Below are 14,036 nucleotides of genomic sequence, written 5' to 3'. Positions count from 1 at the left end.
TTATGTGCCGGCCGTGGGGTCATCTGAGGCCTCTTCCACCATGCTGATCTACACAAATGCCTGCACCATGTAATCCCTGGGCATGCAAGTATGGTTTCAATGAGGGACTGCAGTCAGCAATCTGCAGTAATAATCACCGCTACCAAGTTTCCTTGGCGCCACTCTCCGACAAAAGGAAACAAGATATGCGCCCGAAAACCTTCGAACCCGGACCATATCAACCCCCGCTTGGGCTCTGCCGCTTACAGCCAAGGCTCGAATTGCGGAACAAGCTGTATTGAGCATCGTTTACATGGATTGAACCGTATGAAGGCGCCATGTATGTCCTCGGACGTATACGGAATAGAATCGAAGCCAGTTACATGGATTATCCGCTCAGAAAATCAACTTTTGCCTCTCCGGCTTGTTCCCCCCACACCGGCACCTTTATCTACAACTTCACGACCGGCATCTAGAATTCATTGTTCCAGTGGGATGACTCCTGGCTGCTGATCCCCATTCGCCAAGCCTGTCCCCTCACAATCGATCTTGCAAACCCTCAAAACTCTCCCATGCAGCACTGTGGGGACATACCCAAGAGCCAGGTAGACAGGTCTATAGAATACACTACCTAGTATTCATGTAAAACTAACACATCCTCTGATTTATCGGTATATTGTATTGTGAAAGAGCCCTTCTGGCTTCCCTGCCTCTGACGTGTTATTTCATTGAAATTTATCTTCTAGGCATTGTATTTTTCTTTCTTACGGTGAGTATTTGAGCTTTGACCACTTCATCAAGGTGCCGTTTATGGGTTTGGACGTGTACGGAATAGAAATGAAACCAGTCATCTTCTTGGGAAGTTGTCCTGGAGGGGGTAGGGAGGTCATTCTATACCCCACAAGAGATTCTCTCTGACAGGTTTGCCCTAAAAAGCTGGCAAGCTACTTAACGGCAAATTCTTCCCACGGTAGATTGGGATACGAGAGCTAGAAGGCACCCCTACATGAGTTTATCGCTAGGGTTTGTTCTCAAGGGTTCCATGAGAAGACTAGGTTATCTAATGGGAGGTTCTGCCGTAGCAGGTTTTCCTCTAGAAGGTTATTCCACAGATGCTGGGAAGGCAGGAGTGAACGGGAAAGTCAAGTTCAACCAGCATCAAGTCGGAGCAATAATTATGACGCCTCGTGTGCGACTTCCTCTGCAGAGGAACTGCAATTGCCTTGAGGCAAGCCAACCCTTTTGTTTTCTCACTCCTACCACTCACTCGGCTTCCCGTCTGTGCCACCTGGACCTGGGCCACCAGATCGCCTGTGATTCACTTCCTTTTCTTCGGAGCCCAAAACCGTGGATGCAGGAGCAGATTCTTATCCACTCTTGACACCACTGATCGAGTTCATTATCTCTTGCTTAGCCGGAAGCCCGACACTGCAACCACATGGCCACAATGCCAGGCCTTCCCATTCGGTCGGCTGACGAGCCAGTCAAGCAAGTAGCACCTTTCTTGGTCTGTCATCCATCCTGAAGAGTCGACTAATAGCGTACAAGGCCACAACCGGAAGCCACCTGCCACGTAGAGAGAGGCATCCATCATTCCCTTTTGGTTCAGAGGGCCGACCTCACGGCGAACCTCGATGCGACGATCAAGAACCCGCTTGAGGGCATCCCGAAGCACGAGCTTATGACCCAGGTGGAAGATTTCGCGGACGAGAAGTGTCTTTCCGAGTACACTGATTTGCTGAAGAAGGGTGCGCTAATCGCCCAGGACCCTGAGAATTACCATGATCTCCCCGGGGAGCATCGGCTCACTGAAGAGGAACGTGACGCCCTTCATTCTGAGCTTCAACACAAATGGAGGGTTCCCAAAATGCTTTACATGACAATATTGACCTGTTCCATCGGTGCTGCTGTCCAAGGCTGGGATCAAGAGGGGAGCAACGGCGCGAACCTGTCGTTTCCACAAGCCCTCGGACTCGATGTGACCAGTCCATACGGAACCTATGTGCTGGGCTTGATCAATTCCGGTCCTTACATTGGAAGCTCGTCCGTCCATCCTCATTTACCACTACCGATAATATACTGACTTGACAATAGGCTTCTCGGATGCTGGGTATCTGACCCGTTGAACTTTTACTTTGGTCGGCGAGGCAAGTCACACATCTCCAATTGGCGAATTTCTGTTCTGACCAGAAGAGAAGGAGCCATCTTCATTGCCGCAAACTTTTGCTTTTGGGCCGTGATTGGGAGTGCCTGCGCTCAGACCTGGGAACAGCTTCTTCTTTGTCGTCTCCTGGTTGGCATCGGGATGGGCGTAAATGGAAGCAGTGTTCCTATTTTTGCCGCTGAGAACTCCCCTGCTGCTATCCGTGGTGCTCTTGTGTTGAGTTGGCGTGAGAACTTCCACACCAACCCCGACTCAGAAGCCATGCTAACACCTCGTTGCAAGAGTTGTGGACTGCGTTCGGAATCTGTCTTGGGACCTGCGCGAACCTCGTCGTCGGTCGAACGGGCTCGATATCGTGGAGGTTGCAGTTTGGAAGCGCACTTATCCCGGCGGTCCCGCTGATGGTTACCGTCTTTTTCTGTCCCGAGTCGCCTCGTTGGTACATGAAAAAAAACCGCTACCCGGAAGCAATGAGTTCGCTTCTCCGACTCCGACATCACCCAGTCCAGGCAGCTCGGGACCTTTACTACATCCATGCTCAGCTCGAGGTTGAGAGGGAGATCATACACGGCTCTACATATATCCGGCGATTCATCGAACTCTTCACCATCCCGCGCCTTCGTCGAGCCACCTTGGCCTCCTTTGTCGTCATGATCGCCCAGCAAATGTGTGGGATCAACATTATAGCATTCTATTCATCCTCCATCTTCGAGGAGGCTGGCACCACCGCTTACAACGCGCTCATCGCATCATTCGGATTCGGTCTTGTCAATTTCATTTTTGCCTGGCCTGCTATCTGGACGATTGACACCTTTGGTCGGCGGTCTTTGTTGTTGTTCACATTCCCAAACGTAAGAGTTCCTAGGCCGCGATTAGTCTTTGGCATTTTCTAACGCTCTCTCTTTCCAGATGGCCTGGGCCCTTCTTGCTGCTGGTCTTTGCAACCTCATCCCCGGGACAGGATCCACCCACCTTGGACTCGTCGCTGTGTTTATTTACATATTTGCAGCTTTCTACTCTCCCGGCGAGGGCCCGGTGCCTTTCGTATATTCTGCTGAGGTTTTCCCACTGTCCCATCGAGAGGTCGGGATGGCTTAGGCGGTCGCAACCTGCTTCTTCTGGGCATCCGTTCTCACCGTTTCTTTCCCTGCCATTCTGAAGGCTTTCGGTGTGGTCGGCTCTTTCTGCTTGTACGCGGGCCTCAACCTGGTAGCCCTTGTTATGATATTCCTGTTTGTCCCTGAAACGAAGCAGCGCACGTTGGAGGAATTGGACTACATCTTTGCTGTCCCCACCCACACATTCATCAACTATCAACTTAAAGTCTGGTTACCCTGGTTCATCAAACGGCATGTGCTCTTCGACAGGGGCGCGAAACTCAAGCCACTTTATCATTTCGATCTTGTTGGGAGGATCGCAGGCGGAGAGAGTGATACTACCAGTTCTAACGCACTGGGCGACCAGGGAGGTGACCAAAAGGACGAGAAGGCTGCTTGAGATGCTCATTCAATCATTGAGCCATACTTTCCATGGGTTTGCAACTTTGCTGGATTGATCGGGGGGGATTAAATATGTTTCGGCATTGAGTTTGGGTAGGCAGGTTGGGGCCCAATGCCTTCTGATTATTACTATCACTGATTTGTTTGTGCTACCAATTCCTGACTGTACCCTAGTTATACTCTGACATTAGCATGCATACCATGGGCTTCATACAGCCAAGAGTTCCTCCAACTGAGCACTCAATCTAGCCATCGTTTACTGCCAACCAGGCCCGCATCCATTGATCACTGAGAGGGCTTTGTTAGAGTCCTGTGCATGCAATTGTGTGCTGATGTTCCAGTGACGAGCTTTGCTCAGGTGTCCACTACATGGCGACAGCATGTATTAAACCCTCAAACCTTCCACAGGACATCATCTTATAAAACAAATTCTAACTTGATACCCACAGAAATTGCTCCAGGATAATATCTACGACACCTATGTGATGAGCTTCTAGAGAACATTTTCTACCAAGAAAGAGATATTGGAAAGCCATAAGGCCCTTTATTACGGTACATTCAACTCTTTAGAGGCACGGCGTTGTTACGGTAATAGTGTTTCCCACCGGTGGCGCAGTCCCTACCGATGAAATCATGGCTTTTGCGGAGGCAGATTCCATTCAAATGTTACAGAAAAACCTAGGGCGGCGAATGGGTTTGGTTCAATACAAGCTAAAATATTATTGAACCCAAGCTAGGAGGCAGTCAATCACAGACCCCCTGCCTGTCTCACCACCTCCCTCAAAGGCACCTGGGCATTTTGCTTGCACATATGGTGACCCATTGAAGCACATCGCAGCTGGTCGACAGAGTTGCGACTTGCGCTGTTCTCAGAATTCCTCGACACCACCGCCGGGCACTTTTACACATGCGTCGGTCATCGCCAACAGACATATGAGTGAATATTTGGATAACTGATGCATGCTCATTACAAAAGTTTCATCAGCCGCCGAGGTTGGTTTTCTCGTTGAGAAAAATGAGTTCAAAACACAATCATGGTTCTCAGTGGATCATATTGGCTGTCTACACTTCATTCTCATGAGTTGCCTCATCCCAGAAGTCATAAATCTGTTTTTGCGAAGTAAGAAAATAGATGCATAATTCTCTGCATGGCATGCTTTTCAACTGCTTTGATCTTTGAGCATTTAGCTGTGTCGACGATCAGCTGCGCCGTCGGGAGCGATGCCTCCCAGCCTTGTCTGTGCGGCACGAGGCTGAGGCCACGTGCCCACGTACTGTATTCTCTCTATACTGTTATTAGCACTATACCTTTTTAAACACTAGGTCTTAAGCACTTACCACTATTTAAAGGCGCTATATATATTTTACATATATGGAGATTAGAAATAAAACCACTTAAGCATTTACCATTGCATGAAGGTGCTATGTACGTTTCTCATATGTACAGGGATTAGAAATGCAGCCACCCCTTGGAGAAGTTGTCGAAAATGAGAGGAAATGAGAGAGTATGTGTTCATCGGCGCAGGCACAACAGTTGAATTAGGGGATGAAAGCGCGCTGCTCAAGTCTGAAATTAGGGCTCTGCCTATCTGTTGATGGATCAGAGGGCAGTTGTCCAGTGGGCAGTCCTCAGCCACACACCTTGGCACTGAAAGTGGCTTCAAGTGTGGTTTCTAAGTTGCTATTTAATCCATATGAAGGCGTATGCGGCCCCTTCATGCAGTGATGGACGCTGAAAGACGCAGCGTAAACCAAGACAAAATGCTGCAAAAGTGTAAAAAGGGAACAGAAAAATGGTCTGCCAGCACGAAATCTCGGCCTCGTACCGCACAGACAAACTGAATGACATCTGGAATGATACTACTGAAAAATGGGGGGGGGGGGGCACAACTGGTGGCGCATGGCCTGCCCAAGCCTCGTCACAGCCATATCTACAAGGCTCAGGGGAATTGCTTCTGACTGCAACTAGATTCTTCGACAAAAGTATATCGTCGAGCATTTCCTGTTCTATGGACCTTGCTGAAGACCTAGTGTCTGTTCGCACTCGCGCGTGCGGCGAAAGCTGTCATCTGATCGCAGAAGGTTTTGGTGCCTGGGAGATATGACGGGTTTAGAAAAGAGGGTAAGAAGTAGACTTCCAAGGTCGTTAGGTACATTGACAGTTCATCTTCCCCGTTCAGAGGGCCCAACTGATTTGTGGCAAAACGGCACACCCGGGAGGACGTGCATGATCGCGGGGGGGCCGCCCCTGTTGTATCTTATTGTAGGGCGTCTTTCAGGTACAACGACGATACACGAGTGTGATGTGACTGCCTAAGGACATGATCTCCCTCTTGGTGTCATTACCACCTACCTCGGTACCTACTTAAGCAGGTAGTCAGGTACAGCCACGCTGCGGTGTCACTGTCTGGAACTCTTGGCCGTACAAATCCAGGGCGTCAAGGCCGCGACCCGAAGCCCTGAAGGAATCCGAAGGATCTGTCAAAAACTTGAAACTTGCTGCCCATCGGGACTTTCCCCGAAGTAGGAGCCTAAATCGGGCGGCAAACCCCCCTGGAGTTAGGTCTTAATGTCGCTCAACCCACGAGACATCGCCGGAAAGATCAATAAAAGGTCACAACGATGTTCCTATACTTGACAGCCTTCCGAGGTCATCACGAGGTATTGGGGGTTGCAAGAACATTAAAATAGAATCGCCAAAAAGGTTCACACCCATGCTCACCAGATCCATCAGGTCGAAATCATACACCGGTGAGGGCCCGGTGCAGAATCACAGGCTTCCAAGATGTCAGTCTCCTGTCAAGGTTACCCTTGGGTAACTTTGGGTAGGCTCCCTCCTAGCAGCCCCCAGCCCCCAGGAATAGCATCATTTCTCTTATTTGCGTAACGCAGCGTTCTTGCAGAATCTAGGAAATCTCGAGGTTCTCAGCAGCATTGACACGGTCAAAATTACTAGTGGTAACAAAGCACAGAAGAGCCTTGAGAAAAAGGAAAATGAGAAAATGGATAGCAGCTGCCCAAATAGCCAAGATCCCCACAGATCAATTGATTTGGGCGACTTAGTAATCCGTCATATCACGCAAAATGGCCGGCCTTAATACCAAGACGAATCAATTGATGTCAGTCTTGTCCGGAGTGAGAAACATGGCTATACCGAATGGATAAAGACAAGAAGGTATACGGGGAGAGTAATGGACCCGTCAGCCTTTTTCGCACCGCGGGCGTATCGAGGTAGTGTACATGTAGGAAGTCATACACCGGTGAATAATAGTTTCCTACGCGTGAACAAAGACATTAATCTCCGAAAGAGCATAACAAACTCCTTGCAGAACAAGACAGACTACCCTGTGTGTCTATGCTATCGGTCGCCAGCACGCCACAATGCTTTGTATGACAAGAATAAATCGCTATGGTATCTCAACAGCTAAAACACACCACTGGCATCGATCTATCCAGGCATCCAAACCGAACGCGCTCTACAAATCCAAAAATCATTAACACACAGCCCGGTCCAATGTAAAACAAAACGCCTTTCCTCAGAGACTCCTCGCTCTATCCCAACCTTTTTGAACTGTATCCAAGCTGACAAGTGCCTTGCCGTGCCTTTCGTGGCCCTGTACAGTTTTGTCCCACCCGGTCTCTTGATGTGTCGGGGGCTCATCCTTGCGTCGTATCTACCCGGCGGTGCCACCCCTGCGGTGAGAAATGCCAAGCTTGCCAGGGGTTCATGTTCGCGGCTGCTGGAGCAAACCCAACATGCCCTTTCTAATATCACTCAGCTCCGACTTTTGTTGCTGCACGATCTCAAGCAGGTCACGGTACTTCCTCTGCCATTTGGCCTCTTGGTCGACCTGCGCGCCGTCGATGTCGTCGTCGTCCTCCCCCTCGGCGTCTTCATCAGCCCCCGCTGCGCCGTGGGCATATGTGTTGACCTTGCCCCTGCCGCTCCTGTATCCCCTCCACTTGCCGTGCGGCAGCGCCACGCGGATGCTGTAGGCGCCCTTGACGTCCCCTACCTGTAGCTCCCAGTTGCAGTCGTACACGCTGGAGCCGTCCCCGCCCACCGTCTTGTGCACCTTGACATTCCTGCCGCTCCTCAGCAGACCACCGCCGATCAGCGCTGCCACGTTGATCAGGAACGTCTCTTTGCTGGCCGCGCCGTTCATGACGTCTTCTATCACTTGTTGGTATATCCCCGCGGCCTCATCGACGCTGCACGGCGGTATCCGAGCACCGGCTGAATCGAACCAGTCTGCTCCTACTATATCGTATATGAAGAAGGATTCGAGGGCGTCGAGGTTTGTTCGGTCATTGGGGTCTGAGAAATGGACCCCCTTGCGGTCCTCGGCTGCTGCTTGATGCTGGGACGACGAGCCTTGAACCTGGTGGGATTGTTGGGCCGCAGTTGCATAAGCGAGGGCGTCATTTTGAGATACCGCTGTAGCCACAACTGGCTGGGGTTGCTGCTGATAATGTTGCTGTTGATGTTGCTGTTGGTGCTGGGGTTGTGGCGGCTGCTGCTGGAGAGGGATATAATTCTGGTCTGCTGAGCCGAACGCTTCCATGACCAGGGCTTCTGTGCTCTGTGGGATTGCACCGTAATTAGTATTGTGATGGGCTCTCATGTCTCTGCCATTTAGCATCACCACGGGCGGTGGCCCGGTGCTTCCTGGCGGGGATGCAAGCCTGACCTCGGCGCCTGCTCTCTCTGGAACTTGCAATGAAAGGCGGCTCCGGGCGGATCTCAGAGTCCGTGGATGGGATTGTTCCTGCATCGACGCATCAAAGGCAGAGTGCTGCTGCTGGTTCATGATCAGGTTCGACTGAGGCTCGGGAGCCAGTGATGCGGCAGGATGATTCGGACTGGCGGCCAAGACTGCGGTCGTGATATTGGGTGTCACATGTGGAGACACATGTTCGTATGTGGGACTGCTCTGGGCAGGAAACGCATGGAAGGGGGAGGCTTCGCTAGTAGAACTTGTGCTTTGGCGGTTCAGGGGCGGTCTTCCGCGTGTCTTTCCCGGGCCTCCTGGACCGCCGCTCCTCCATGCCGAAGACACAACCTTGGCCCCATGTCGTTTGTTTGCCTTAGGCTTGCTGGGAGCGGCTGCGGGCTTAGTATCCACAGACTGGCCGGGCCAGAACCCGTTCCCCGGTGAAGCCGTCATTGCTGAGTAGGACTGTGCTGTTAAAGGGGTCTGGGTGAAGTTCTCGCCCACCCAGGCAGCTCCCGGAGCCCCCATGTTCAAGTTAAGCCGGGCGAACTGGTCTTGGGACGGTGAGGGGAAGACCGCCTGGCCGGTTGCTGCTCCCGGATGAGCAGGCCAGAGTTCAAGTGGCTGGATGCCGCCTCCGCCGCCCCCCGCTCCGCCCAGGTCTTCACCACCACTTTCGGTCCGAGGTCTCTGCGAGGGCGACCTGCTCGAGTCTTCGTTCTCCGGTCGCTTCCTACCCCTGCGGGGTCTAATTTGCGGCATCAACGACCGTAGGGCCATGTCGTCCTCTGCTGCTACCCCGTCGCGGCCTTCTTCCAGGACTGGGTTGGGATCTGTGGGGATATCTGTCCAGTACGGGTGAGGGTTACCCATCAGGTAGTCGAAGAAGGCATCAATGTGCATCGAGTGCATCCACCGCTGGGAGGTATTAGTGGTTGCTCCGAAGTGTTGGTTGAGTACAGGGCCACTACCTTGAGGCGGACGGCATACTGCTGGATCTTCTGCGCGCTCTGTCCCTTGTCTTGGTCCGGAGGCTCCACCCCAAGTTGTAATGCCAAATCTGCCCAGGTCTTGATCTCCTTGCTCTGGAAGAGTCCTATCAACTCGAACAAGGTGTATGTACTGAATGACTTGCCTCCGCTCTTTGGCGGGATCTTGAAGGCGTCTCGCAAGACCGTGGTGTCGGTCTCTGGCGGCACACCGGGGTTACAGTAGAGGATGAACTGGGCATAGGCGTCGTCGATAGTATCGGGGGTGACCTTCCTATGGGGCAAGGCACGAAGGCTGGATGCTGGCCTCGGGACTACATTTCTCGAGAGAATGTGAGTGCCGGGATGATGCATCATGCCCATCCTGGGACTGGCATGTGCCCTCGAAGCCGTTGCCAAGCATTCAAGAGTTGGTGAGGAGGAGGGGATAGAACACGGACTCCAGTACGGCCCGGCAGTAAATGGAGCTTGGGAGTTCTGCTTATTCAGATGAGGCTGGCGGGAACACATACGTCACGAAGGGTAGTCGAGGCTCGTATGGAGGATGGTGTGGAAGAATCAGAAAGCACAACGGGGGGAGGCAGGGTAGTCATCCATCTTTCTCGGCCGATAGAAGGGGGCAGAGGGTCGGCAAGACACCAATAGCCTCGTGGATCTGAGGGATTGCTCAAGGCGAGCCTTCGGAGCCTCCTATCCAGCCTAGCAGAGTTGAAGGATCAGCCTCGCTACGGCACATGGGATCCTGATGCCTAGTGGGCCGTGGTCCATTCCGGCTGTCTAGGGGTTTCGTGTAATAAAGGCGCGGGAAGTGCGAACAGAGGGGAGGCCCGAAAGCACAGCCACGGGGATTACAGTACCGGCGGCAGACTAAGGTCAGATCAGATCACATCAGACCTGGCATCTGCAGCGCGGCAACCCCTGGCGACGGCCGAGGCAGACGTCTGGCGGGCATCGTGAGGTGGTAGCATAGGTAGTAGCAGAAGGTACCTGTCCAGGGAGGTTGCTTCTCCAGGCCGTGGGAATGTGCTCAAAGGGGATGGGTCGGCTGGGCCTGACACAACAGAGACGCAAGGACTATGGGCTCTCTCTCCCCCTCTCTCTCTGGGGACCTGATGGCCGTCCTCGTCCACGGCTCTGTGGGCCTCGGGGACCCAAGGGCTGTTGGCCGAGGCGAGGCAAGCCCCCTTCCACAAGCAGGACAGTGTGGTGTTCATGTCCAGCAGCAGATGAGGGCTGAACAAGCGCGCCTTTGGGTAAAAAAAGGATGGTTGATGGCACCCATCCAGCCATCTGATCAGATCTGGGCCGATCTCTGATCAGGTCGAGCGGGCCCTGGTCAGCCACAGGACAGGGCAAGATGCAGACGGGCAGGAGGGCGTCGACTGTCTTGTTTGAAGCATCGACGTGACATGCAGAATATGACATGAGCATTCTCTGTTTCAGCCAGGAGTGCATACAAATTGCCCAGCCACGGCAAGCCCACAAAGACGCAGGTCCGAGGTTGTGTTTGTTGAGAGAGCCAACCACGGGTCGCGTCTAAGTGTCTGCCTGTCGCTCCTCTGTGGTGGATCTCAGAGTCTACTGTGTAGTCGGGGTGTCGTGTGCAGTACGGTACAGGGTAGTTCCCAGGACGGATAGCGGCAGGGATAGTGGCCAACCTGACTGGGTAATAAGGCGTTCCCGAAATAGAGCAATATCAGCAGGGGAAGGGGGCTGTTCCCCCTTCTAGGGCGAGGCAGTCTGATAATACTCCGTACTCGGCACACAGCCAAACAGCAACGCAGCCTGGGCTGAGATGTTCCTGGGCAGCCGGGCCTGGCTGACTATTCCCTAATGGAGGTTAATGACTGTGATGACCGATTTGACACGAGGCCCGCCCAGCACCAACGGGGATGAGCTCGCGAACGGGCGAGTGAGCGTCGAGCATCCAGCATCCAGCATCCAGCATCCAGGCAGTGGCCGGTGCCGGGTGCAGAACCGTGGCAGCGTGGCCGACATACAAGACAGACACACCGCCACGCCTGCAATCCCAGCCATGTCGACGATGCCACGCCACGTGGAGAAGGGCGGCGGCCATGACGGAGGCCAAGTGCGACAGGCCGGGCCCGGGGCGTTGGACAGAGTCTCTGTCTGTCTGTGCAGGTGGTGATGATCTGTAACGGACGGCTCGGCCGTCAGCCCACAGAACTGAGGCAGCAGGCCGTGTCATGACCAAGCGAGAGACACGCGTTGTTGCGGTTGCGGGCGGTGGACGGGACGCGCAGGCTCGAGAAGGAGCTGGAGCTGCAGTTGGGCAAATCCTTCGGCGGGCAGCTCTGGCAGGCCGCAGGCATGTGCTGTGGTAGGCAGTTGGCAGTAGGCAAAGGCGGTGTTTCCCTGCCGAAGGATTGACGGTGCAGCCGGGGAACCACTGGCGCACTCTCGCACCTCTTTGTACCACCACGCTACCAAGCTCCCATGCTACCACGCACCCACGCATTTATTACCTGGCAACACCGTTTATTGTCCCTCCTTAGGGCCTCCTATGGCCTCCTATCATCTTGTCAAGTCACCCTGAACAAGCCAGCAAGCCCCCAATCAAGAATGAATCAACCCTGCCGGGTGCCTGCATAGGCCATCGCGAAAAAGATGGAGAGAAAAGAAAAAGAGACAAGAAGAAAACCAGCTCGGGATACCACCAACGACCATGCGCAGAACCGTGCATTGGTTGCATCCTGCCAAACTTCTCAGCCAGGTCTGCTCGGATTGGGCCTTGGCCCTCTCTCTGCCTCCCATCTGCTGTGACGCACGTTAGAGATCCCGGTGCCTTTCGAGGTCGCCTTGCCCGGGCACCCGACCATCCGCTGTGTGTGGCACGACGTTGGACACCCGCGACGGCCGCCTGCCGCCTGCCGCCTGCCGCCTGCCGCCTTGCCCGCCATCGAAGCTTGTTGGCTTGGTTCTGGAAACTCGGGGCAGCCGGCTGGCCTCGATCCTGGGGATCCGTGGTGGGGCTGAAGAGGGCCTCTGTGCTGCCGGCTTACGGTGTACACTGTAATGCGCCCGCGCTATGGAATCCCAACAGGCTGGGTCGGCAGATGCCAACCGAGAACAAGAACGGGGCCCGACAGAAGCAAAGGTGCCGCTGCGCCCGACCAACACTCAGTCCGACTCTGTCGTCATCAGCATTATTTACACTAGCAAACTAGCCCGCAGCTGGCTGTCAGATGTCAGTCAACTGGACCAGCCCGTCTGGCCCGTCCTCGGACCGCAGCCATGGCTTTTGAGCAGATGCCCCGGCAAAGCTCGGCGGTTCGGGGACCTGGCCCAGCCTGCTGGGTCCATTTTAGTCCTGCCGTGCCGTTTGCTGCTGTACTCGGACCTCGGCTGATTTGCATTGCTCAGACGCCGGTTCGCTGGGCTCGCTGGGGTCAACTGACTGGGCGACCACTGCTATGCAATGCCACGCCTCTGTCTCCGCATCCCACCGCCGGCGGCATGAACGAAGACATCAACTAGAACCCGCGCGTTCCGTCTCTTGTCCCGAGCTCACCAAAACACCAGTCATCTTCAGCATCCGAGTGCACCAAAGGCAGAACCCGACCGTCACCAGCCCAACAACACAATGGCACCTGCTGCATCGAAGCCCGTGATACCCCAGAACGACAATGTCGCCCACGCACTCGCCGGTGCCGGTGGTGGTATCCTGTCCATGGTCCTCACGTAAATACACACCTTCCCCTCGTCTGCTGGCTCGGCAGTTTTGGTCCCTGGCTGGTATGGTGTTTTTAACTTGGCCATGTTGCTCACAGCTATCCTCTGATTACCCTTTCCACACGCGCCCAGGTTGAGTCCAAGCGCGCCGACTCCACCTTCCTGAAAGCCGTCCGCCAGATCACCGCCCGCGAGGGCATCTCGGGTCTTTACGCAGGCCTGGACTCGGCCTTGTTCGGCATATCCGTGACCAACTTTGTCTACTACTACTGGTACGAATGGACCCGCGCCTTCTTCGAGAATGCCGCCGAGAAGGCCGGCCGCGCCTCCAAGAAACTCACGACGGTCGAGAGCATGATGGCTGGCGCTCTGGCTGGCTCCGCCACCGTCATCATCACGAACCCCATCTGGGTCATCAACACGCGCATGACCACGCGGAAGCACCAGGCTGAGGAGGGCGAGAAGGAAACGCTGCCGGGAGGAAGCACAAAGCCCATCAAGGCGCCCACCACCATCGGCACGCTCATGTCGCTCCTGAAGAAGGAAGGCCCGACCGCCCTGTTCGCAGGCGTGCTCCCGGCCCTTGTCCTCGTCATCAACCCCATCCTCCAATACACACTCTTTGAGCAGCTCAAGAACGTGGTCGAGAAGCGCCGGCGGGTGACCCCCACGGTGGCCTTCTTCCTCGGCGCCCTGGGCAAGCTGTTCGCCACCAGCATCACCTACCCGTACATCACGGTCAAGTCGCAGGCCCATGTCGCCGGCGGCAGCGGGGATGGCGCTAAGAAGGAGGGCATGTCAGGCGCCATCCGGAGGATCGTCAAGGAGGAGGGCTACGCTGGCTTGTACAAGGGAATCGGCCCCAAGGTCACGCAGAGTGTCCTTACGGCCGCGTTCCTCTTCGCGTTCAAGGATGTCCTCTACGAGCAGACTGTGAGGCTGCGACAGCGCGCGGCGACCAAGGCGCTGGCCTGATTGTTACCTCGATCCTGGTCTT

At 54.5% G+C, this 14,036-nt stretch overlaps 3 protein-coding genes across 3 annotated transcripts; 2 read left to right on the top strand and 1 right to left on the bottom strand.

Annotated features, from left to right (window-relative positions):
- Positions 1–1,426: 1,426 nt before the first annotated feature.
- Positions 1,427–3,640, top strand: KVR01_007972 (uncharacterized protein; the record flags this gene model as incomplete). The annotated part of the gene is made up of 7 exons (XM_044781501.1): positions 1,427–1,486; positions 1,520–2,022; positions 2,074–2,117; positions 2,178–2,369; positions 2,426–2,994; positions 3,053–3,202; positions 3,242–3,640. 7 exons carry the CDS (start codon positions 1,427–1,429, stop codon positions 3,638–3,640), a joined length of 1,917 nt encoding a protein of 638 aa, XP_044642950.1.
- A 3,156-nt stretch (positions 3,641–6,796) lies between these two features.
- Positions 6,797–10,886, bottom strand: KVR01_008071 (uncharacterized protein). Its single transcript, XM_044785446.1, has 2 exons — positions 9,329–10,886; positions 6,797–9,275 (listed from the first exon to the last, which is right to left on the bottom strand). The coding sequence occupies exons 1-2, from the start codon at positions 9,854–9,856 to the stop codon at positions 7,368–7,370; spliced, it is 2,436 nt and encodes an 811-aa protein (XP_044643049.1). The 5' UTR covers positions 9,857–10,886; the 3' UTR covers positions 6,797–7,367.
- Positions 10,887–12,950: 2,064 nt separating this feature from the next.
- KVR01_007950 (uncharacterized protein) lies at positions 12,951–14,014 on the top strand (the record flags this gene model as incomplete). Its single annotated transcript, XM_044788227.1, has 2 exons — positions 12,951–13,048; positions 13,138–14,014. The coding sequence occupies 2 exons, from the start codon at positions 12,951–12,953 to the stop codon at positions 14,012–14,014; spliced, it is 975 nt and encodes a 324-aa protein (XP_044642928.1).
- Positions 14,015–14,036: the final 22 nt, after the last annotated feature.

The sequence above is a fragment of the Diaporthe batatas genome (genome assembly GCF_019321695.1).
Source record: "Diaporthe batatas strain CRI 302-4 chromosome Unknown Contig00009, whole genome shotgun sequence".
Taxonomy (NCBI): domain Eukaryota; kingdom Fungi; phylum Ascomycota; class Sordariomycetes; order Diaporthales; family Diaporthaceae; genus Diaporthe; species Diaporthe batatas.
Note: the sequence above shows the minus strand (reverse complement) of the source record. Positions and strands in the feature narration are given on the sequence as shown.

Excerpts from the sequence above, each read along its gene's own strand:
- KVR01_008071 (XM_044785446.1), bottom strand. The coding sequence starts at position 9,856 with ATGTGTTCCCGCCAGCCTCATCTGAATAAGCAGAACTCCCAAGCTCCA. Across the intron at positions 9,276-9,328 it reads AGTATGCCGTCCGCCTCAAG|CGGTGGATGCACTCGATGCA; the intron begins GTAGTGGCCCTG and ends AATACCTCCCAG.